This window comes from Carlito syrichta, unplaced genomic scaffold (genome assembly GCF_000164805.1).
Source record: "Carlito syrichta isolate Samal-C Ts95f unplaced genomic scaffold, Tarsius_syrichta-2.0.1 Scaffold273106, whole genome shotgun sequence".
In the NCBI taxonomy this organism is placed as follows: domain Eukaryota; kingdom Metazoa; phylum Chordata; class Mammalia; order Primates; family Tarsiidae; genus Carlito; species Carlito syrichta.
This window is the reverse complement of record NW_007217202.1, coordinates 104526-127235: the sequence shown is the minus strand read 5'-3', so window position 1 is coordinate 127235 and position 22710 is coordinate 104526. Positions and strand designations below refer to the sequence as shown.

Sequence of the window (22710 nt, the reverse complement as noted above, 5' to 3'; positions counted from 1 at the left end):
ATCCAATCTCAGATCCTCATGAGTTGTGGAAAATTATGATGTTTGATGCAATCTAAGAATTCCTTTTCACACGTAAAAAGTTTTGCCTTAGAATTTAAAAAAAATTGAGTTAATTTGTTGAAAGGTTTTTTTTTTTCAGTCAGAGTCTCATTCTATCAGCCAGCCTGGAGTGCAGTGGCATGCTCACAGCTATTGCAACCTCGAACTGCTGGGCTCAGGTGATCGATCCTTCCACCTCAGTCTTCCAAGTAGCTGGAACTATAGGTGTGTGCCACCATGCCCGGCTAATTTTTTTGATTTATTGTACAGACGAGGTCTCACCAAGTTGACTTGCCTGGTCTCAAACTCCTGGGCTCAGGCAGTCCTCTTGCCTCTGCCAGCCAAAGTGCTGGGATTATAGGCATGAGCCACCACGTGGTGCCTGGCCTGTTGAAGTTTTTTTTTCAATACAGCTGAGACAGTGTTAGCTTAAAAGTCTTTAAGGGTTATGAAATGAAAGGGTATTTCTCCCTACAGTGGAAATGCTACACATGCACTTGCGTGAATTGTCAGTATACAAGTATGCACAGAATACATTTATTTCCCAAGAGCTATTTCTCAGAGTAAATTTTTGTAAACAGAAACAGAAAGTGCACATAAATATTCTGGGGGACTATATTCAAGGATTTATAGAGTTTGGAGAGAAACCTCATCTACTATACAATACGCATATGCAGGACAGAGGCAGACATTATAGAAAGTACAAAAATAGATTAAAAAAATACAAATACAATATATTTTGGTTGCAACTTCAAATGTGTTTGTTTTTCTTCTCTTTCCCCTTTACCTCAAAAGTTATAAATACTTTTGAAGCAGCGTGTATTGTTGCGCTTTTGATTTTTTGCTGTACAGTGAGCGAATGTGAGGGTCCGGATGATGGGTGATCATCTACTTGGCCTTCCCATTCCTTCGTTTCTTCTTCTTTGATTAGCAAGGGTTTTCCCAGGGTTTGGCCCACAAGGTTACAGACTTCTTGAGCTTTGCGTCTTGCATTCTCAACAGCAACGAGACAGGCCTGCCGTCTGGGGGATTAAATGCAGAAAGTATCAGAATGGCATTCCACGGACTGTAGCACTGAATGGGTTTTAAAAAATAATAACTTGTTAAAGATACGCTTAACCTCACCGAAGAGTCTCAGCAGAACCTGGAGTATGATAGAACTGGGGCGGGCTGATGACAACAGAGCTGTCTAACTTTTCCACAAGAAAGTTACAAACATTTTGCATTTTTCCAAACTCGGTAAAAGTGATGCAGACCTGCAAATGAAATGACACTTGATATTATTTTCATGTCTTATGTGTTGCTTCAAATTTTTCTCTAATGTGACCAAAAAGGGGGGGGAGGGAGCCAGATTAAAAGATCATTTTACAGTAAGTGACAGATTTTTAAAAGTCTGTTTGTTCTAGTCAACATAGTGCTGCACGCCCTAGCCAGAGTAATCGGGCAAGAGAAAGAAAGAAAGGGTATCCACAGATACCCAGAAAATCCTAAAGAAATCCTAAAGACTCCTTTCTTTCTTTTTTTATTATTATTTTTGAGTTGGAGTCTCACTCTGTCGCCCAGACTGGAGTGCAGTGGCATGCTCCCGGCCACCGCAGCCTCAACCTGCTGGGCTCCGGCAATCCTTCCACCTCAGCCTTCCCAGTAGCTGGAACCACAGGTGCGCACCACAATGCCCAGCTAATTTTTGATTTATTGTAGAGATGAGATCTCACCAAGTCGCCTGGGCGGGTCTCGAACCTGCAGGCTCAGGCAATCCACTCACCTCGGCCTCCCAATGTGCTGGGATTACAGGCTGAGCCACTGAGTCCAGCCAAGATTCCTTTCTTATAACCAGAAAATCCTAAAGTCTACTCCCAAAGACTCCTGCACTTGGTCAATGAATCCAGTAAAGTTTCAGGATACAAAATCAACACACATAAGTCAGTAGGACCAAGCTGAGGATCAAATCAAGCACTCAATTCCATTTACAATGGCAGCTAGAAAGCTGAAATACCTAGGAATCTGTTTAACCAAGGAGGTGCCAGATCTCTACAAGAAGAATTACAAAACACTCATGAAAGAAATTATGGAGGACACAAACAAATGGAAAAATATCCCATGCTCATGGATTGGAAGAATCGACATTGTTAAAATGACCATATTACCCAAAGGAATCTATGGATTCAAAGCAATCCCTATCAAACTACCAATGTCATTTTTCACAAAATTAGAAAAAAAATGCTAAGATTCATATGGAACCAAAAAAGAGCCAAAATAGCCAAAGCAACCCTAAGCAAAAAGAACAAAGCTTGGGGCATCCTATCACCTGACTTCAAACTATATTATAAGGCTACAGTAATCAAGACAGCATGGTACTGGTATAGGAGCAGATACATGGGCCACTGGAACAGAATAGAGAATCCAGAAATAAACCGAAATACCTATAACAAACTGAACTTTGACAAAGAAGACAAAAACATAAAACTGGGGAAAGGACCATTCAAAAGTGGTGCAAGGAAAATTGGATAGCTATATGCAGAAAAATAAAGCTTCAGTCCTATCTCTCCCCATATATAAAAATTAACTCAAGATGGATTAAAGACTCAAATGTCAGACCTGAAGCCATAAAAATTCTGGAAGAAAACCTAAGAAACACTCTGCTGAACATTTGCCTAGGTGTAAAGAATTTATGGCTAAAACCCCAAAAGCAAAAGTAACAAAAACAAAAATAAACAAGTGGGATGTAAAAGCTTCTAACACAGCAATAATAATAATAATAACAATCAACAGAGTAAAGAGGTGATTTACAGAATGGGGAAAGATATTTGCAAACTATATATATCTGACAAAGGACTAATATCCAGAATCTACAAATAATTCAAATCATCAAGAAAAGAGTAAACAAACCCATTAAAAAATGGGCAAACAGTATGAACAGACATCTCTCAAAGACATACAAATGGCCAACAAACATATGAAAAAATGCCCGACATCACTAATCATCAGGGAAATGCAAATTAAAACCACAATGAGAATCTTAAGCCCATCAGAATAGCCATTACTAAAAATAATAATTAAAAAAAATCTCCAGGTGCAGATGTGGTGAGAGCGCAAATTAGTACAACCTCTATGGGGATTTCTCAGAGAACTAAAAGTAGAGCTATCATTCAATCCAGCAACCCCACTACTAGGTATCGACCCAAAGGAACAGAGATCGTGATACAAAAAAGACACCTGCGCTCGGAGGTTTATTGCAGCACAACTCACAACTGCGAAGGTGTGAAATCAACCTAAATGCTCATCAACTGACCGGTAGATAAGGAAAATGTGGAGACACACACACACACACCCGGTAGATAAGGAAAATGTGGAGACACACACACACACACACACACACACACACACACACACACACACACACACACACACACACACACACACACACACACACACACACACACACACACACTGGAAGACTATCCAGCCATAAGAGAGAATGAAAGAATGCCTTCTGCAGCAACTTGGAAGGAATCGGAGCTCATCCGAAGTGACTGCATGCGGGAATGGAAAGCCAAACGCCGCATGTCGTAACGCAGGAGCGGGAAGTAAACCCAGGATCCGCAAGGGCACAGGGACTACTGCGACGGACACTGGAGGCCCTGGGGGAGGAGGATGGGAAGGGTTGAAGGGATGAAAAATCACCGGCCAGGCTCGATGTACATGGGTGGGGGTGCTAGGCACAGCGAAAGCCCCGAGTTCCTGGCCACTGCACAATGCATCCCAGGTAACGAAAGCTGTTTGTACACCATCAAGCTACTGGAGTCACAAGAAAAAAGCTAAAGTCAACTGTCAGGTCAAATCCCCCAGACAGACAGATAAATAAATAAGGTTCTCATTGATGTGCTAGGTTTAATAAACACTCCAAATGAGATAAAGTAAAATAAAATGCCTATCCAAATAACTAAATTATTTAATTAAACCTACGATTTTTGCTGGCCATGGCTTTGCTACACTCTGGTGTGTCCATGCAGCTCTTTGGGCTGTGGCTGCCATGTTTCCCGGCCTCGGCCCCCTCCCCTACCTTGGGGAGGTGAATCTCCTCTCTCTCCTTTCTAATTTGCTTTCTAAATCAACTATGTTTTGCAATCTAAAAAAAAAAAAAAGATTTTTGCTTATGAATTTTGAAATCTAATATTAACTTGTATATTTGTTATTATTATTTTTTATCTCAAAGATGTGGGATACATAATTCAGGGTTAGGCATACAAACATCGATTGTGCAGGCACCCTGACTTGTATATCTTAGACTTCATTTTAAACCAGGCTTTTCATAAAATTGGAGGATTTCCCTTTTATCATTTAGCTAAATTCTAAAACCCTGATAACTTTCTCATGACTCCGTCGTCTCACCTATGCTTACTCATCAGCAGTTATCTTCAAACTTCCCTGTTGTCACTGTAATATGTCATTCTCAGGTCTATATGCAGAAGCTAATCTAGTGCACTGTGTCATCTGTCTCTAAATCCGTGGAAGCAGAGTGCTTGTATGCAGCAATACTTTAAAACCAGAGTCTCTGGACTTTCTGCAAAAGAGGACTAAACCCTTTGTTCTAAGGTGCCATGACACAAGCTCAACATGCAGAAAAGAAAGTACAGGTACCTGAGAGTAAGCTGAGGCAGCAGAGACAAAGAGAGGGAGCCCACCTCACCTTACACAATGCAGAAGAGCAGCCTTTGATTGTAAACACCGTCCACTGAAGACTGATTGTTCTATCAGGCGTCAATGCCAAGTATCCGTCAGAGCAACAGGGAAGAGGTTCAGGATTACCCTGATCACCCTAAATGGTAAAATACTGGGGCACTCTCTTGGGGCATGCAATCTTCTCTTTGGTGACCCGGTCCCTACTTTCTATTGCTCCGTTAGCCTTCTTTCAAAAAACACATTTCTTTCCTTTTCTTTTTTTCTTTTGGAGCGGGTCTCATTCTGGAGTGTAAGGGCACAATCACAGCTCACCACGCCTGGGCTCAAGCGATTCGCCTGCCTCAACTTCCTGAGTAGCTAGGACTACTGGCATGTGCCACCACTCCCAGTAAAGTTTTTTATTTTCTGTAGAGACGAGGTCTTGCTTTGTTGCCCAGGCTGGTCTTAAAGCAATCCTCCTGCTTTGGCCTCCCAAAGTGCTGGGAGTACAGGTGTAAGCCACCGCACCAGGCTCACAAATTTCTTGAAGAACAGTCCAGTCTACTTCCATTTCATTACCATGACTTCTTTTCTCAATCTCTTCTCTGCTTTTATATTTACTCTTCCAAGAAAGTTTATGAAGTTACCGACGACTCCTTATCCTCTAGCTTGCCTCCTAACATCTGCTCATTCACGCTGCCGACACCGCATTCCACCTGTTCCCCATCTTCCAAATTCCTAGTACCTTTGGCTTGACAGTTTCCATGGTATTCTTTTCACCAACCTTTTGTTTTAACAGTGTCCACTTCATTCTCCTGTCCTTCATCCCTGGGCATGCAATGTCTGAATTTATATGATCACAGTTTATTCTTGTAGCTTTTTATAGTTCTTAATATGAAAAACTTTAAATAGCCATAAAAGTAGAGTTAACAGTATGAAGAACTCCAGATATCCACGACCTGGCTTTAAAAATTATCACCACATGGCAATAATTGTTATTATTATTTTTTACTTTACATACACTATACATATTGGTGAAGAGTTCAATAATTAAATTTTTTTAGAGACGAGGTCTTGCTGTGTTGCCCAGGCTAGCCTCAAACTCCTAGGTGCCAGTGATCCTCCCACCTCAGCCTCCTGAATAGCAAGTGTGCTACCACGTCTAGCAAATTCTATAAATGTTGACAAATATACAGAACTCTGTAACCACCACAACAAATACTTAGACCTGTTCCATCAGCCCTCAAAATTCCCTTGTTACCTCTTTATTACCAGTTACTTCCCCAACTCCTAAGCTCTGGCAACTACCAACCTGTTCTCCATTGCTGTAGATTTGCCATTTTCAGAATGTCATCTAAATGGCATACAGTATGAAGCCTTTTGAGACTTACTTATTTCACTTAGCACAATCCATCTGCAATTCACCCAGGTTGCTGCATAATAGTCTGTTCCTTTTATGTTGAATAGTATTCCATTACATGGATGCAACCACATTTTTGAAAAACATTTACGTTGCTTCTAGTTTTGAGCTGTTATAAATAAAGATGCTTTTTCAAAGTAGTTCTAGACCCACTGCATTTCCAAATGTATTTTATAATCAGTTTGTCAATTTCTATGAAACAAAAAACTGTGTAGAATTTTGATTAGAACTGTAACGAACCTATACATAGATCAATTTTGGGAGAATGGATATCTAGATAATACTGAGTCTTCCAAACCATAAACAAGGTATGTTTCTCCACTTATTTAAATTCTCTGTAATTTCTCTCACAATATTTTGTAGTTTTCAGCATACAAGTTTTTCACATCTTATCAGATTCATCCCTAGGTATTTTAAATTAGTTCTAACAAGCTTTTTGTAGGTTCCACCAGATTTTTGGCATAGTGGTCATGTTGTCCACGAATAAGGATGGTTTTTTTTCCTGCTTTCCATCTAGGATGTCTTTTATTTTTCAGCATGGACTGGAACTTCAAAGACAATGCTGAAGTCATGACAGAAGACATTGTTGTCTTGTGCCTGATCTTAGGCATGGAGCACTCAGTGTTCCACTGTCAAGTATGACGTGAGCCGTAGGTTTTGCACAGATGCCTCTTTTCAGTTTGAGGAACTTCCCTACTATTCCTACTTTACTAAGAATTTTTATTTGGAATGGATAATGGATTTTGTTAAATGCTTTTTCTGTCTCGATTGAGATGATCATATAGTTTTTCTCTTTTAATTTAATAACATGGTTAATTAGATGGAACAATTTTCTAATGTTAAACCAATTTTTAATTCCTGGGGTAAACCACACTTGGCTATTATGTATTATCCTTTCCACACGAAAACACACACACACATATATATTTCTCAATCACTGAATTTGATTTGCTAAAATTTTGCTCAAAATTTTTGCACATGTTTATAATGGATACTGGGCTGTAGTGTTTGGTTGTTTGGGGTTTTTTTTTTTTTTTGCTTTTGGTGACTTTTTCTGTTTTTGTTATCTTCTGATCCCAAAGAATGGCTAAGTATTCCTTCTTTTTTAGCTTTCTGGAAAAGTTTACATAGAATTGGTATGACTTCTTCCTTAAATTTATATATTTTCTGATTTCCCTTTCAATTTCTTCTTTGACCACCGGGTTATTAAAAAGTATTCTAGAGCAGGGCTCAGTGGCTCAGCCTGTAATCCCGCGCCTTGGGAGGCTGAGGTGAGTGGATTGCCTAAGCCAGCGGGTTCAAGACCCGCCTGGGCAACTTGGTGAGACCTAATCTCTACAATAAATCAAAAAATTAGCCGGGCGTGGTAGCGCATGCCTGTAATTCCAGCTACTTGGAAGACAGAGGCGGAAGGATCGCCGGAGCCCAGCAGGTCGAGGCTGCGGTGGCCGGGAGTGGCCACTGCACTCCAGTCTGGGTGACAGAGTGAGACTCCAACTCAAAAAAAAAAAGTATTCTATTTAAATTCCAAAAGTCAGGGAATCTTCCTGAGACCTTTCTGTTATTGCTTTCTAATTTAATTCCACTATGGCTAGAGAACTTGCTTTGTATGATTCAAATCCTTTTAAATTTATCAAGATCTGTTTTATGACCCAGAATACAGTCCACCTTGGCAAATGTTCCACGTGCACTTGAATGTCCAGGTTGCTGTCGTGGGAGTGAGTGTCCTATAAATGTCAAGCAGGTCAAATTGGCTAACAGTGTTATTGATATGTTTTATATTCTTACTGATTTTCTGTCTACCGGTTTTATCAATTGCTGAAAAGGGGTACTGAAATCTTGCACCAAATAGGTAGACTTATTTTCCCTTGCAGTTCTATAATTTTTGCCTTAAGTATTTTGAAGATTTGTTATTAGATGTATAAATATTTAGGATTAAATGTCCTCTTGATTAATTGACCCTTTTTATCATCATGAAATGATATTCTTTATCTGTAATCATATTACTTGCTCTGAAATATGTTATCTGATATTATTATAGCCACTCCAGCCTTCTTTGCTTTATGTTAGCACAGTGTGTCATTTTCCATCCCATTATTTTTAATCAATTTGTATCTTTATGTTTAAAGTACACTCCCCTCAGGAAGCACACAGGTAAGAGTTTACTTTTTTATATAATCTAAAAATAGCTGCCTTTTAATGAAGGTTTTTAAACCATTTACCTTTTATGTGATTATTGATATGGTTAAAATTAAACATGTGAACTTGTTATTTATTCTACTGGCCTCTTCTCTGTTCTCCTTTTTCTCATTTTCCGATTTCTTTTGGATTATATTTCTATTACTCTATTTTATATCCTTTGTTGGCTTATTAGCTGTAATTTTTGTTGTTATTTTAGTTGTTTGCTTTGGGATTCACAGGCTACATGTTTAACATCACAATTCACCTTCAAGGAATATCCTACCATTTCACACATAAAAGCTTCAAAACATTGTCTATTTTTTCTCTTCCTGACCTTTGTGTTATTGTTTTATGCTTTGTTTGTACATATGTTATAATCCCTGTGGTTCACCATTATCATTTTTGTTTTATATAAATATAGAAATTTTTAACTTATGCAGTTACCGTTTTCAGTACCCTTCATTCCTGTGTGTAAATTCCTATTTCTTTTGGTATCATTTCCTTCAGCCTAAACGATGTCAATTAAATTTCTCGTAGTACACACTTACAAGTAATTGATTCTTTCAGCTTACTTAAAAGGTCTTTAATTGCCCTTTGCTTTTTCTGTGTACAGAATTCTAAGTCTACCATTTTTCCCCTTTTAGTACTTCAAAGACGTTGCTCCACTGTCTTCTCCCCTCCCTTGTTTTCCATGAGAAATCTGTTTTCTTACCTTTGTTCCTTTGGACATAAGATGTCTTTTTTTCCTCTGACTGTTGTAAGATTTATCACTGTTTTAGAGCTGTATGATTATAATATGTACTGGTATGTTTTTTGTCTTTTGTACTTAAGTAACTTTGATTCTGTGGGTTTAGAACTCTCATCATGTTTGTACATTTTTTGGCTATTATTTCTCCAGATATTTTTCTTGTCCCCCACTCTCCTCTCCTTTGGGACTCCAGTTATATTAGGCTACTTGAAGTTGTATCACTGTTCATGGATTCATCTTTATGTCTTTTCATTCTAGGTTTCCTTTTGAATAGTTCTTATTGCTATGGTTTCAGGTTCACTAGGCTTGTCTTGTGTAATGTCTAAATTGCTGTGAGCCCTCTTCAATGTATTTTTTACCTATTCAGATATCATAGTTTTGATCTCTTCAAGTTCAATTTGGATCTTTTTATATCTTCCATATCTCTGAGCAAATGAAATACAGTTATAATAACTTTTAATGACATGCCTTTTAATTCTAACATTTGTGTCAGTTCTGGGTTGGCTTGATTTCTCTCCTTATTATGAGCTTTATTTCTCTGCTACTTTGTAGATTGAAAATATAAATCAATTCTAGTAAGATAAAATTTTACAGAAAATAAATGTACTATCCCACAGTTCATTTCAAAATGGCAATAACAGTATAAGAACAAAGATATAAGATTTAAAAGATACTTTTGTTGGTTGTAATTACTGTGACTATAATCTGAGTAGAGGGAACAGAGTGATGCAAATGCCAAAAAGTTAATTAAATCTTACGAGTGTTATTAGAAATAAGTATTCCTGAATAAGGAAAATAATCATCTTTCTCTAGCATGGACTAGCCAAATTATAAGTAGGACACTGTAGTTGTAGATGGTTGAGGAGGAAATTGGCTAATTAAAGAGTTGTCATGTTAAAGAAATGACTGGACAAACTGAGGATTCTTACCCTGGGGGAGAAAAAGTATCATCGATATGACAGTGAACTTCAAGAATATATTTTAAGGAAGAGGTATCATATTTGCCTTATTTTGCTTATTCTTGGAGAGAGGCACGAAGAATGCATGGGTACCAGCAAGTCAATTGTGGTTTAATATTAGAAAATTCTATATTCATCACACACCTGAAGATGGAATGGGTCTTACATATTCATGCCTATGCAAGTGCAAAATATTTCCTAATGAAAATGAATAGTTAAAAAAAGACTGAATGGAAACACTTAACACATGGCAGGTGTGCAAGGAAAAGAAGAGGGAAGAGGAAAGAGAAGACCATGAGTGGTTATGCTGCCTGTTCAATTTGATACACATGACTGAATGTCTATTATATCCTCGGTTTTACAAATTCTCCTCAACGGTAAGATAATGAAATGGAAATAGCAGGACAAATGGACAGAGCACCAACATAGGAATTGCAAAGCCATGATTTTAATCCAACCTCCCTTCCCATACATAAGGTCACTCACTCACCTTAAAGAAGTCACTTAAAAACTTTCTAATCTTCAATATACTTTTTTTTTTTTTTTTGAGTTAGAGTCTCACTCTGTTCCCCAGGCTGGAGTACAGTGGCACACTCAGGACCACCCCAGAGTTGACCTAATGGGCTCCAATGATCCTTCCGCCTCACCTTCCAAGTAGCTGGAATACAGGCATGTGCCACCACGTCCAGCTACTTTTTTGACTTATTGTAGAGTAGCAGTCTCACCACGTTGCCCAGGCTGGTCTCGAACCCGTGGTCTCAGGCAATCCTCTCACTTTGGTCTCCCAAAGTGCTGGGATTATAAGCGTGAGCCACAGCACCAGTTCCCTTCAATATACTTATCTTTAAAACAATGGGAAATAGCAGTGTAGGTGGGAGGTTAGATAAAGAATCTCTAAGGTGACTTTCGGGATGCAAATTTCAGATATTATGCTAAAAGTAATGTTCTACCATCTACTTTTAAAAAAAAATCTATTTAAACCCTTATTGAGGTATTACTGATGCATGAAAACTGCTCATTTAGTATATAAAATTTGCTCCTTTAGTGTATAAAATTTGATAAATCGGGACATAAGCCCACACCACACTATTAGCACAATCAAGGCAATGCATCTGTCACCTCTAAAAGCTTGTGTCTTTTGCGTTTCTGTGTGATAAGAACTCTCGACGTGAGATCTGCCCTCAACACATTTGTAAGTGTGCAACACCACGTTAACTACAGGCAGTATGTCATACAGCAGATACCTACAGGCTATTCCTCTGGATAAATAGAACTTTAGACCTACTGAACAAGAAATCCCTACTTCCCCCTTCCCTGGCAACCACTGTTCTATTTTCTGCTTCTCTAAGTTCAATTATTTTAGATATTTCTCTAAACATGGTATTCATTTTTCTGTGACTGCCTTAAGTTGTACACACGATGTCTTCCAGGGATCCCATGTTGTTTCAAATGAGAGGACGTCCTTCTTTTTAAGGCTGAGGAATACCTCACTGTACGTATAGACCATATTTTCTTTCTTCATTAATCTGTCAGTGGACTTGGGGATGGTTTCCACATCTTGGCTATTGTGAATGACGCTGCAGTGAGTGTGACAGCACAGATGGTCCTTCCAGATCCTGATGCGGATTCTTATGGATAGATAGCCAGAAGCAGGATGACAGTTCTATTTTTAATTTTTTGAGGAAACTCTACACTGTTTTTCATCACGGTTATATCATCTTACATTCCCACTGACAGAGTACAAGAGCTCTAATTTCTCCATCCTCACCAACACTGTCTTTTGTTTTTTGACAGCAGCCAACCTAACAGGTGTGAGGTTATAGCTCACTGTGGTTTTTTTTCCCTATTTATTAATTTTTAAATTTTTAATTTTAAAGATGTGGGGTACAATTCAGGGTTAGGTATTCAAGTGTTCACTATGCAGATACCCTTGTTGATCAGTTGGCTTTGATTGTATTTTTGCGATAATGAGTAATGCAGAACACTTTTCATATACCTGTTGCCCATCTGTAAGTCTTCTTTGGATAAATGTCTATTCAAGTCCTTTGCCCATTTTTTATCAGGTTGTTTGTTTGTTTTGCTCTTGAGTTGCAGGAATCTACTCACCATCTAATATGATTCCACACATTTAACAGTCCTTGAGGATACGGTTGCATGTTAGATGTCAGCTTTAAGTGTTTTCTACATTCACAGTCAGAAAGCCACACGTACAAAGGCTGGTTTTGCATCTTGCAATCCTAACATCTCAGACTCCCCTGGCGGCTAGTGCTGATCTAAGGCAATCACGTGTCCGACTGCATGAGACAGGAGTCCTGGCTACCGGGGAGCCCTATATCGAATATAACCAGATCACCTTTTAAGAAATTCAAATATAAAACATTTGAAAAGCAAAAGCAAGAGGAGCAGAGTTCGGCCAAATCCTCATTTAGTTACGTTTCAAAACCAGCAGCTCTAATGTTGCTTGAGCCCTGGAATCTGAGACCAGCCTGGGCAACTTGGCAAGTCCTGGTCTCTGTAATAAATCAAAAAATTAGCTGGGCACAGTTGCGCACGCTTGTAGTCCCAACTACTTGGAAAGCTGAAGCGGTAGGATCCTCTGAGCCCAGCAGGTCGAGGCTGTAGTGGATCATGCCACTGTACTCCAGCTTAGGGGACAGAGTGAGACTCCAATTCAAAGAGAGAGAGAGAGAGAGAGAGAGAGAGAGAGAGAGAGAGAGAGAGAGAAAAGAAGCCAGGTTTCTAATTTTTTATTTGAATTCCTGCTATGACATTTGAGAAGTTTGGGTCCAAGTGATTTGAATTCAAAGTCATGTCCTTAAAATAAATAATATATTATCTCCTGAAGATAGGACCAAGTGATTTCTGGAGGTACATTCTACCTCTGAAGACAAAAATTCCCTCGCTTCATAAACAAGATTCACTATAACTCCACTCTTCTTTGCCTTCTGTGACAAGAAGCCAGCATGGACTAAACAAATACCCCAAAATGTTTGAGATCAGAGATGGATAGCAGTCCTATAACACAACCACAACTGAAATTCACAACTCTGTTCGTAATATCCTAGTAATCAAATATTCTATCTGTTTTTGAGTTGAGGTCTCACTCTGTCACCCAGGCTGGAGTGCAGGGGTACAATCAGAGCTCACAGCAGCCTCAGTCTCCAGGGCTCAGGGGATCCTTCTGCCTCAGCCTCCAGAGTAGCTGGGACTACAGGTTCATACCACCATACCCGCTAATTTTTTGAATTTTTGTAGCAGTGAGGTCTTGCTATGTTGCCCAGGCTGGTCTCCGACCCCTGGGCTCAAGCGATCCTCTCACCTTGGCCCCCAAAGTGCTGGGATTACAAGTAAGCCACTGCCACCAGCCTTTATTTTCAAAACACAAGATCTCAGTCTGTCCCCTAGGTTGGAGTGTTTGGTGCAATCACAGGTTACTAAAACCTTGAACTCCTGTTCTCAAGCAATCCTCCTGCCTCAGCCTCCTGAGGAGTTTGGATTATAGGTGAATGCCACCATGCCTCGCTAATTTATTTTGTAGAGACAAGGTCTTGCTATGTTGCCCAGGCTGGTCTTGAACTCCTAGCCTTGAGCGACCATCCCACCTCAGCTTCCCAAAATGCTAGGATTACAGGTGTAGGAAATAAATGCTATTCATAGAGTGTACTGGAAATAGTTCCATTCTTTTTAATTTGTGCAAAGGCTTAACAGTTTTTGTTTTAAATACTACGTACCACAACACAATAAAATTGCACTGTGAAGCAAAAGAATGTTGAAAAGCATTTCGGTCCGTTATGTTGTGACTTTATCCATTTGCTTTTTATCTGAAAAGAAATTTCTCCCCTATAATGTTTCCTGCTCACTACATGACAATATTACTAACATTTTATTCATGTGGCAATTAACTGCTGAGTCCCTCTTGCTGTTTTTATTTCATTTAAAATAATTTCTCTTAAATAGGTCTCATGAAATTTATTTTTAAAAGTTGACACAAAGATAGAACACCAAATATGATTTTGAGGAAAAAAAATTTCTTTATCAATATGAGGAGCATTTCTCCTGTTTAAGAATAAAAATAAACAATTTGTCCCCACAAAGTCATGCTGTTTCCAATTATTTGTATAGATCATCACATACCTCTGCTTCCATGTGATAAGCATTTTCCACTCTTCTAAAATCCTTTGTTACAGTTACGTTTTCTGCCTGAAATAGAAAGTCCAAGCGTATGATTACTAAAGTTCGACACTAAGTGCAATTACTCTACAATATAAATTAGAAACTTAATCAAGATGAGAAAGATAAAGTATGCAAAAAGAATGCTCTGTCTGATGTTTTAAAACTTTCCTAAAAGGCAATAAATTCAGAAACCTAAAAATATTTGCCTAAAATTGTATCATAATTGTTGTTCCCTTTATAGTAATTTTTACATTAGCTTGTAAACCAAGTATGAACTTAGGGTGATATATGTGCAACTGTTTGTACATAAAACATACTTAATGCTGGGTGTTAGAGTTTTAAAAATGTCTGAATTTACAAATAATTAAATATAAAATTACTAGTTTTTGAGCCTTTCCACATTTATAAAATCAAGTTAATACCATGTACACCATACAGCACTGTTTTGAGGCTTTAATGAGAAGCTGTAAATAAAGTACTTGGCATAGATTAGGGACTCAGCAAAAGTAGATATTATACTATTATGATAGAAATGTATCTTTTTTTTAATGTTTCTTAAAACACTAGATCTGAGCCAGTTTGTGTTTAGAAAAGAACTGAATGCTTTTTTATTCTCAGGGTAAATACAGAGCATATAACTCTGATTAAAAAAATTAATTTCTTATTTACTTTTCAAAAGGTTTTTTTTTTTTTTGAGTTGGAGTCTCACTCTGTCGCCCAGACTGGAGTGCAGTGGCCGCTCCCGGCCACCACAGCCTCGACTTGCTGGGGCTCCAGCAATCCTTCCACCTTAGCCTTCCAAGTAGCTGGAACGACAGGCACGCGCTACTACGCCCTGCTTATTTTTCTGATTTACTGTAGAGATGAGGTCTCGCCAAGTTGCCCAGGTGGGTCTCGAACCCGTAGGCTCAGGCAATCCACTCACCTCAGCCTCCCAAGGCGCGGGATTACAGGCTGAGCCACCGAGCCCGGCTTCAAAAGGATTTTTAAATTCGGTGAAATGAAGACTACAGCTACTCACATCCTTGGGAACGAGCATAACTTGCATATAATTTTATCTTTCAAAATATATGCTAAATAAATACATGATGACTATTATGCCGAATAACAATTATGCTATTTTGTAGAGGATATGGCTGCATCTAAATTTTAAAATATAAACGAATTACAAGCAATTTGCTATCCAGAAAAACTCTAAAAGGTTTTAACTGAGTATCTGAACTCAAGTTCCAATTATAGCTCTGAAGTCTGCTGCTTCCATGAAAATATTAATGCAATTTTTGTTATAAATACCCACTCACTAGAGAAAATTTAGAGTACAGAAAAGTACAAAAGGGTACAGTACTCCCTCCTCATCCACAGGGAATATACTTCAATACCCCCAGTAGATGCCTGAAACCACAGTTGGCTCTAAACCATATATATATATATATATATATATATATATACATATACACACACACACTGTACCACGCCTGTTTGCTCTAAGTGACTCATGGGCAGGTGGCAGACACAGCATGGATACGATGGACACAGGGATGATTCACACCCCAGGTGGGACGCAGCAGGACTGTGAGTTCTCATCACACTGCTCAGAATGGTGTGTAATTTGCAACTTATGAATTGCTTATTTCTGGACTTTTCCACTTAGTATTTTTGAACCAAGGTTGACCCCAGATAACTGAAACTTGATGAACTGGGGACTACTATACTTTCTGCACTACTTGTAATCAGCTTTTTTCACTTGATTAATTTGAAACTTTTCTGTCAGCAAATATTCTTTTATGACATGTAAACAAATCTTTCTTCCATTTTTTGACATCTCATTTTTTCCCATTGCATTTGATAAACACATATAAAACTCCTGACTGGAAAATTATTAGAGAAATAATTTTAGGAAAGGTAGCTGGAAATAAAGTAGCTTTTATTGCTATTTGTTTTTAATAGTTCTTTTTAAATAAAAAACACTTGCTAGTTAAATCTAATACTACACAAATAAAAATGAATGTCCCCAAACTGCATTACTGTTAATATTTTAGTAAACATTTTACTAAACTACTATCAATGCATATAAGCATATCTGGATTGATGTACCCATTTTTCCAGAAATAAAATTATATTCCACGTGCTATTCTGAACTTTTTAAAATAAACTTTTTATTTTGGAATGATCTTAAATTTACAGTATAGAGTGTCTATACACCTCTGTTTCAGACTTCACTGATGTTACCATCTTATATTACTGTAGTACATCTGTCAAAACTAAAAAGCCAACTTTACTATGTTACCATTAACTAAACTCCAAACTTTATTTGGATTTCACCAGTTTTCCCATTAATGTCCTTTTTACTACTCCAGGATCGAGTCCACGATACTGCACTGCATTAATTAATCCCATCTCCTTAGTCTCCTTTGATCTGGGACAATTTCTCAGTCTTCTCATGTTTTCCAAGACCTTGAAAGTCTTGCTCATGTATTTTGCAGAATGTCCCTAAATTTGGGTTTGATTACTTTCTCATGATGAGACTGGGGTTACAGATATTAAGAAAAAATACCACAAGAGATGAAGTGCCATTCTCATCACAACATCAGGTGGTACCTGATATCCATGCTATTGCTCACAATGTTAACCTTGGTTATCTGGCGAAGGTAGTGTCTGCCAGGTTCCTCCACTGCAAAGTTTTGACTTCCCCATTTCCATGCTTTATTAATTGGATGCAAGTCACCAAGTGCAACGCGCACTCAGTACTTATTCTGTTGTTCAAATTGTTCCAGTTTTGGCTTTCTTTCAGGTTAGCGCCTATCCCTCTGACATACCTCCGCCCTTTATTTTTTGAGCACATCCACACTTTCTGGTACAAGATGCTATAGGTTTATGTAGTTCCCCCGTCCCAGTCTTAGAATCAGCCATTTCTCCAAGAAGCATACCACCTTTTCTTTGAGATGTGTATTTAGAGTCAAGATCTGAATGCCGAGACTGCTCACTGCTACTGGGGTATCATTCCTTTCAGGACCTCTCAGTGGACTAGGTAACACACAGGCATATGTAACTCACATATCCTTGCATAGCTACAATTGATCCTGTATCTTTCCATCTGGACAAAAACAAAGCTAAACATGCGTTCACACTGACATTTACAAAACTCAAATTCAGAATTATAGCGTTCATTCCCATCTCCCCTCCTTGTCTGTAATGCCCCCCGCCCCCACAGTGAGATACCCGCCTCCCACCATCCATCATCCACTTGTTCATTCCCAGTATAAATGTAAAGCAGTTTCAGAACTGTTAACTAGTTACCCCTTGGAAAACGAATGCACCAACTAGAATATGGGGTTTGCATGTCTTTATTCTTCACCCTTAGTTTCCAGTCAAAGCTCCATTTTCCAGTTAGACACTTCCTTTCCCTCCTCCCCACTATCTTCAGTGCAGTTACGTCAGTCATTTGTAAATTCCATCCTGAGATTGATCCTCTGAGAGCTTCTTGGATGCCTTTTTTCCCAGACCGTGATATAGTAACATTCACTTTTTGTGTTTTATGGCTCTATGGGCTTTGATAAAATACAATTTATCTTTGTGTTTGCTTGTTTCATATATTGTGCTTTTGGTAATACAGGCTGAGCATCCCAAATCTGAAAACCCAAACTCCAAGACTTTTTGAGCAACAACGTGTCGCTCAAAGGAAATGCTCATCAGAGCATTCTGAATTCTGAATTTCCAGACTTGGGATACTCAACTGGTAAGTACGAGGAGGACCTCAAAAAAACCCCCAGAAATTATTTTTTGCTAGGAAAATGTTCTAGGAACCCATCGGCATCAGTATATCAGCTAGCATCGCTGTGAAAGGCTGCGTTCAGCTTCAGCGCATTTTTTTTTTGAGCGTCTCAATGCCTCTGCCCATTTCATGATGGGCGACTTACGAGCACACCCGCCCACACGGTGCTGAGTGTTCAGCAGTTTCTGAACTAAAACGGCACGACCCCTGAGCTCTGCCCTCCCTATTCACTTGATCTCATCTCGAGTGACTTTTTTTTCCGGATGTAAAACGTCCGCAAAGGAAAATGTTTTGCTGATGTTGAAGAGGCGAAACAAAAAATGGCAGAAGCACTTAAACAGCAACAAAATTGACAACTTTAAAAGCTGTTTTGAGCAGTGGAAAAAGCTTCCCAATAGGTGTACTGCATCAAATGGAGAGTACTTTGAAGGTGACTGTACCTTAAACACAAAAGAACAAATACAAAACTTTTTATAAATGCATTTCAGGGTTTCTTGTGTCCCCCCTCATATAAATTGCAAATATTCCAAAATCTGAAAAAAATTCCAAAATCGAAAACACTTCTAGTCCCAAGCATTTTGGATAAGGGGTACTCAATGTGTGTAACTAAAACCTCGTCTTGAAGCCCAAGGTCACATAGATCTCCTCTCTTTCCTGCTTTTGGAGGTTTTTCTGTCTTCAGGATGTTTTACTGTTGGAAAAGGCAATCTCATGCATGGTGTTTTGACCCTCTCGGCTGACTACGAATGGGCCTTGGGCCTGGAGCACGTCTCCACCAAGAAATAAAGTGTCCTCACAGCTTCTGCTAGGCTTGTTTTCTTGTGTGAGAATATCTTTGCCCATTTCGGACTCAGTGTACACTTCTTTGTTCTGCTTAAGCGTCTAGGTCCCCCACATCCGGCCAGCCTCACTGCCACATCTGTTCCCAGTAAGGAGGGGCAGCAAAAGAGGTGGGCCAAATGCCCCGTGTCAGCTGTGGGGAGGACGCTTTCGCTGGCCATGGAGGACTGACGGCTGCGGCTGAAGTTGATCTCACTCGGTCCCTTCTCTACAGGAGTCAAGTGTGTAGGTTCCACCTAGACACGGCTGCGTTGTTTTTTTTGGTGACTGACAGATGCAACGTGCTCGACATCGATCCTTTTGAACAGACATTGCGTAAGGTGCAAGGTGTGCGTGGAGGTTCATTTTTTGCGTGTGGTTACAACACTGCTGAAAACACTACCCTTTCTCTACTGAATTGCCTTTACACGCCCATGGTTTTTCTCTCTGGAAAAGAAAGAAAAATCTTAGAACCAGTAAAATACTTCCTTGATTCAGCCCAGCAATTTGTGAAGGGCAGTTTGTGCTACCTGAAAGCAACCTATAAGATCGTTATTTTGCTTATCAATATAGTCACCTATTTGATACATCTTGACATTTGACATAATATTATAGGGAATGGGGAAATGAAAACTGCCTCCTGGCAATCAGACCGAAAAAGTCTAAGCAGAACATAAACAATGTTTCCAAGTGGACTCACAAGAAACCTAAACTAAGGGTTTTAAGAGCCAAAGTTTCTAACAGAAGTCAACAGAACTGCAACCACAAAATTGATCAGCATTATTTCTCTGTCTGATCGCTGCCCCTTTACCGACAGCAACTTTAGTCCAACTTTAATCCTCTGGGTTTCCAATGGAAAAAAACACAAACAAAAGCAAACAAAAAAACCAGGAATAAGACAGCCCATCACCAAACTGCCCCTCCCTGCTTCACGGATCCTTCCTTACAACCACTCAGCAGAAGCCTAAGACCTCTGAGAGGCTCCTCCCTTATGCCCTGTTTCTGAAACACTCCTAAGGTCCTTTGGGGTGCATTCTTCTTCCTTTCATCATGCTGAATCTGTAGACGTTTTTGACTGTCACAATGCAGGAAGGGGAGTACACTGCTTAGAGGATAGACAACATGACCAAGTGTCCCAGTTTACCTGGAACTGAGACCGATCCTGAGAAACATGCCTGCCAGGTTGCAGGTAAATGGAGTCAGGAATGCTGCTAAAAGTCCTACAATGCACAGGATAGCCTGACAACAAAGAATTATCCAGTCCAAAATGTTAATAGTGCCAATGTTGAGAAATCCTGCCACAACAGGTACAAAACAAACAAACGCTGAAACATACTATGCCTAATCCACTATCCTGATGAAGCTACTGTTTTATTTCTAAGCACAAAAGGCAGAGTATTAAGACAAAATGGGTCAAGACTAGAATAACTACTTGAATCATATGAAGGAAGCATAAATCAAGTGACGGTGACCATCTCAAAAGCCATAAAAATTGTTTTCATAAGAATAAACTTAAACAAAGCAAACATAAAGAAAAACTATAACACTTTGCAAAAAAAAAAAAAATCAGAATAATAGGACTGGGACATAGTGTTGCAAAATCTGCAATTCTCCTGAAATTAATGTATAAACAGTTTTATTTGTTCTACAGAATTTCCCACCCTCTGAAATTTCCTGACTGTTATCCCATGTTGTCATTTGACATGTCTCTCTATTCCTTGCAGACAGAAAATCTTTTCAGTAGAAGGGTACTGAGGGGGAAATTTGCCTTACAAACGTTTTATAAAAATGTAATAATTCAAACAATGGGGTACTTACATTGGAGCATAACAAAAATCAAACGAACTAGTACTCTGATACTGATTCAAAAACATCTGAAGATTGCAAATAACCAGTAACATTTTTAAAGCAACAGGTACAAAGGCAACATGGACTCCTCATTCATGTCATACCCTCTGCCCCTGCACCCTCTAAGCAGTAAACTATGTGGTTCAGGGTAAGCCCTAAGAGGGCTAAACCATTTAGGATGAGCACAACCGCCTTGCCGCAGGACCGGGTAAAAAGGACAGAAATTCAAATCTAAGTTAATTAGCCTATGGCATGTCACTTGCCACAAAGATATGTTTCAAGTAAACTAGGATTTTTAAAAAATGTGATTGTAGGAAATAAGAACGACTATCTTTCTTTGCAAAATACTGTATGAGATGCAGGTTCGGGAATACAGCAGCATTGAGGCATCATGCAGGAAGATGCAGGTAAAGCCAGGAAAACTATATCCAACACGCAGAGCCTTGACCTCATCGTTCCTGAAAGCCCATATTACAACTTGACTTTTCAGTTATGGGAGGCAAGGTCCTTGCACATGCAGCAAGGGAAAGATAAACCTCGAGCAATAGTCTCAGTACAGTTAACGTGCCTGTTTAATAGGAAACAAATCCCTTATCCTTATACCAAAGTAAATTCAAATCACAACATAAATATCTAATGTATTATCATCACGGCAAGGCATATCTAGCAACATAATGGAAGCAAAAACGGCTGTAGTTTCACCAACTCAGTGTTACTCTAGATAAATCACAACTCTGGCCTTTAGGGTCCTACTCTATAAGTGAGGAAATTGAGAGTTGATCTCTTTTCTTTCTTTTTTTTTGCAGGGTTTCACTCTGTTACCCAGGCTGCAGTGCAACGGCATGCTCAAGGCTCACTGCAACCTCGCTCAGGCGATCTTTCAGCCTCAGCCTCCTGTGTAGCTGGACTACAGATGCGTGCCACCAAACCCTGCTAAATCTTTTGATTTTTTTGGTAGAGAAGTGGTTTTGCTCTGTCGCCCAGGCTGGTTTCGAACTCCTGGGCTCAAGCAGGACTCCCAGCATCAGCCTCCCAGAATGCTGGGATTCCAGGCCTGAGCCACGGGCGCCTAGCTAATTCTCTTTCATTCTAGTTGTCTGGAGTTGGCACAGTTGGAAGCAACATGGAGTCTTGTTTTAGGAATCTCGGAGTTCACATACTGACCTGGCTAGAGTTCAGGGCCTTCTTTAACCTCCCTAAATTTGAAAAACGAGGACATTAAAACACACTGAACAAGGCTACCGAGTGGATGGAGGCTCACTCCTTTTTTTCTTCTTTCCTTAGAAGTAGGCTGAAGTTGTAAGACTTGTTTCGTGATTGTCTCCTGGACATTCCTGGTAAGCACATTTTACATATGTGACACCGACAACTATACTGGCTTTTTTTTCCCCCTTTGGTTGAAATTTTAAAAAATTGGGCTTTTTTTTTTGGTTGAACCTTAAAAACTGGGCTTTTGGGGGGTTGAAACTTAAAAAGTTGGGCTTTTTTTGGCTGAAATGTAAAAAGTTGGGCTTTTGGGGGGGTTGAAACTTAAAAAGTTGGGCCTTTTTTTGGTTGAAACGTAAAAAGTTGGGCTTTCTTTGTGGTTGAAACTTTAAAAGTTGGGGTTCTTTTTTTGAGGTTGAAACTTAAGCATTTTTTTTTTTTTTTTGGTTGCAACTTGAAAAGTTGGGATTTTGTCTTTTTTTGGTTGCAACTTAAAGCAGTTGGACGCTTTTCTGGGCATCCTGACGGAATGACAACGGAAGCAGCTCCTTCCCCGCTCCAACATCACCGCGGGGAGCGAGAAGTCCCGAAGAGCCGGCCCCTCCGCGCGAAACCTCACGGGGCCGGGAGAACGCCGGGAGGACGCAGGTCGTGCCCGCCACCTGCCAAGATCGCGCGGCAGAACCAAAACAAGGCAAAAAACCCAAAAGGGCTCGGCGCCGGCACCGTCCAATAAAAAGGGTACCGACGGGCATACTCTGTTTATCTTTCTCCCCATCGCGCCAGCCGCGGCCACCGACTGCCCCCACCTGCCGGGCAGGACCGGTGCAGGAGCCACGTGGTTGGGTTCCGCCCCGGAAGACGCTCCGCCCCGCGCCCCCCG

The 22710-nt window shown here is 39.6% G+C and overlaps 1 protein-coding gene across 1 annotated transcript in view; it reads right to left on the bottom strand.

The window, feature by feature from the left end:
• Positions 1-782: 782 nt before the first annotated feature.
• IRAK1BP1 (interleukin 1 receptor associated kinase 1 binding protein 1) overlaps positions 783-22710 on the bottom strand; it is a 23008-nt gene continuing 1080 nt past the window's right edge. The window contains exons 2-5 of the mRNA XM_021709677.1: positions 21786-21817; positions 14144-14209; positions 1165-1295; positions 783-1061 (exon numbers count right to left, since the gene is read on the bottom strand). Coding sequence (XP_021565352.1) covers positions 791-1061; positions 1165-1295; positions 14144-14209; positions 21786-21817 — 500 coding nt within the window. The 3' untranslated portion in view covers positions 783-790. The remainder of the gene's footprint in view (positions 1062-1164; positions 1296-14143; positions 14210-21785; positions 21818-22710) is intronic.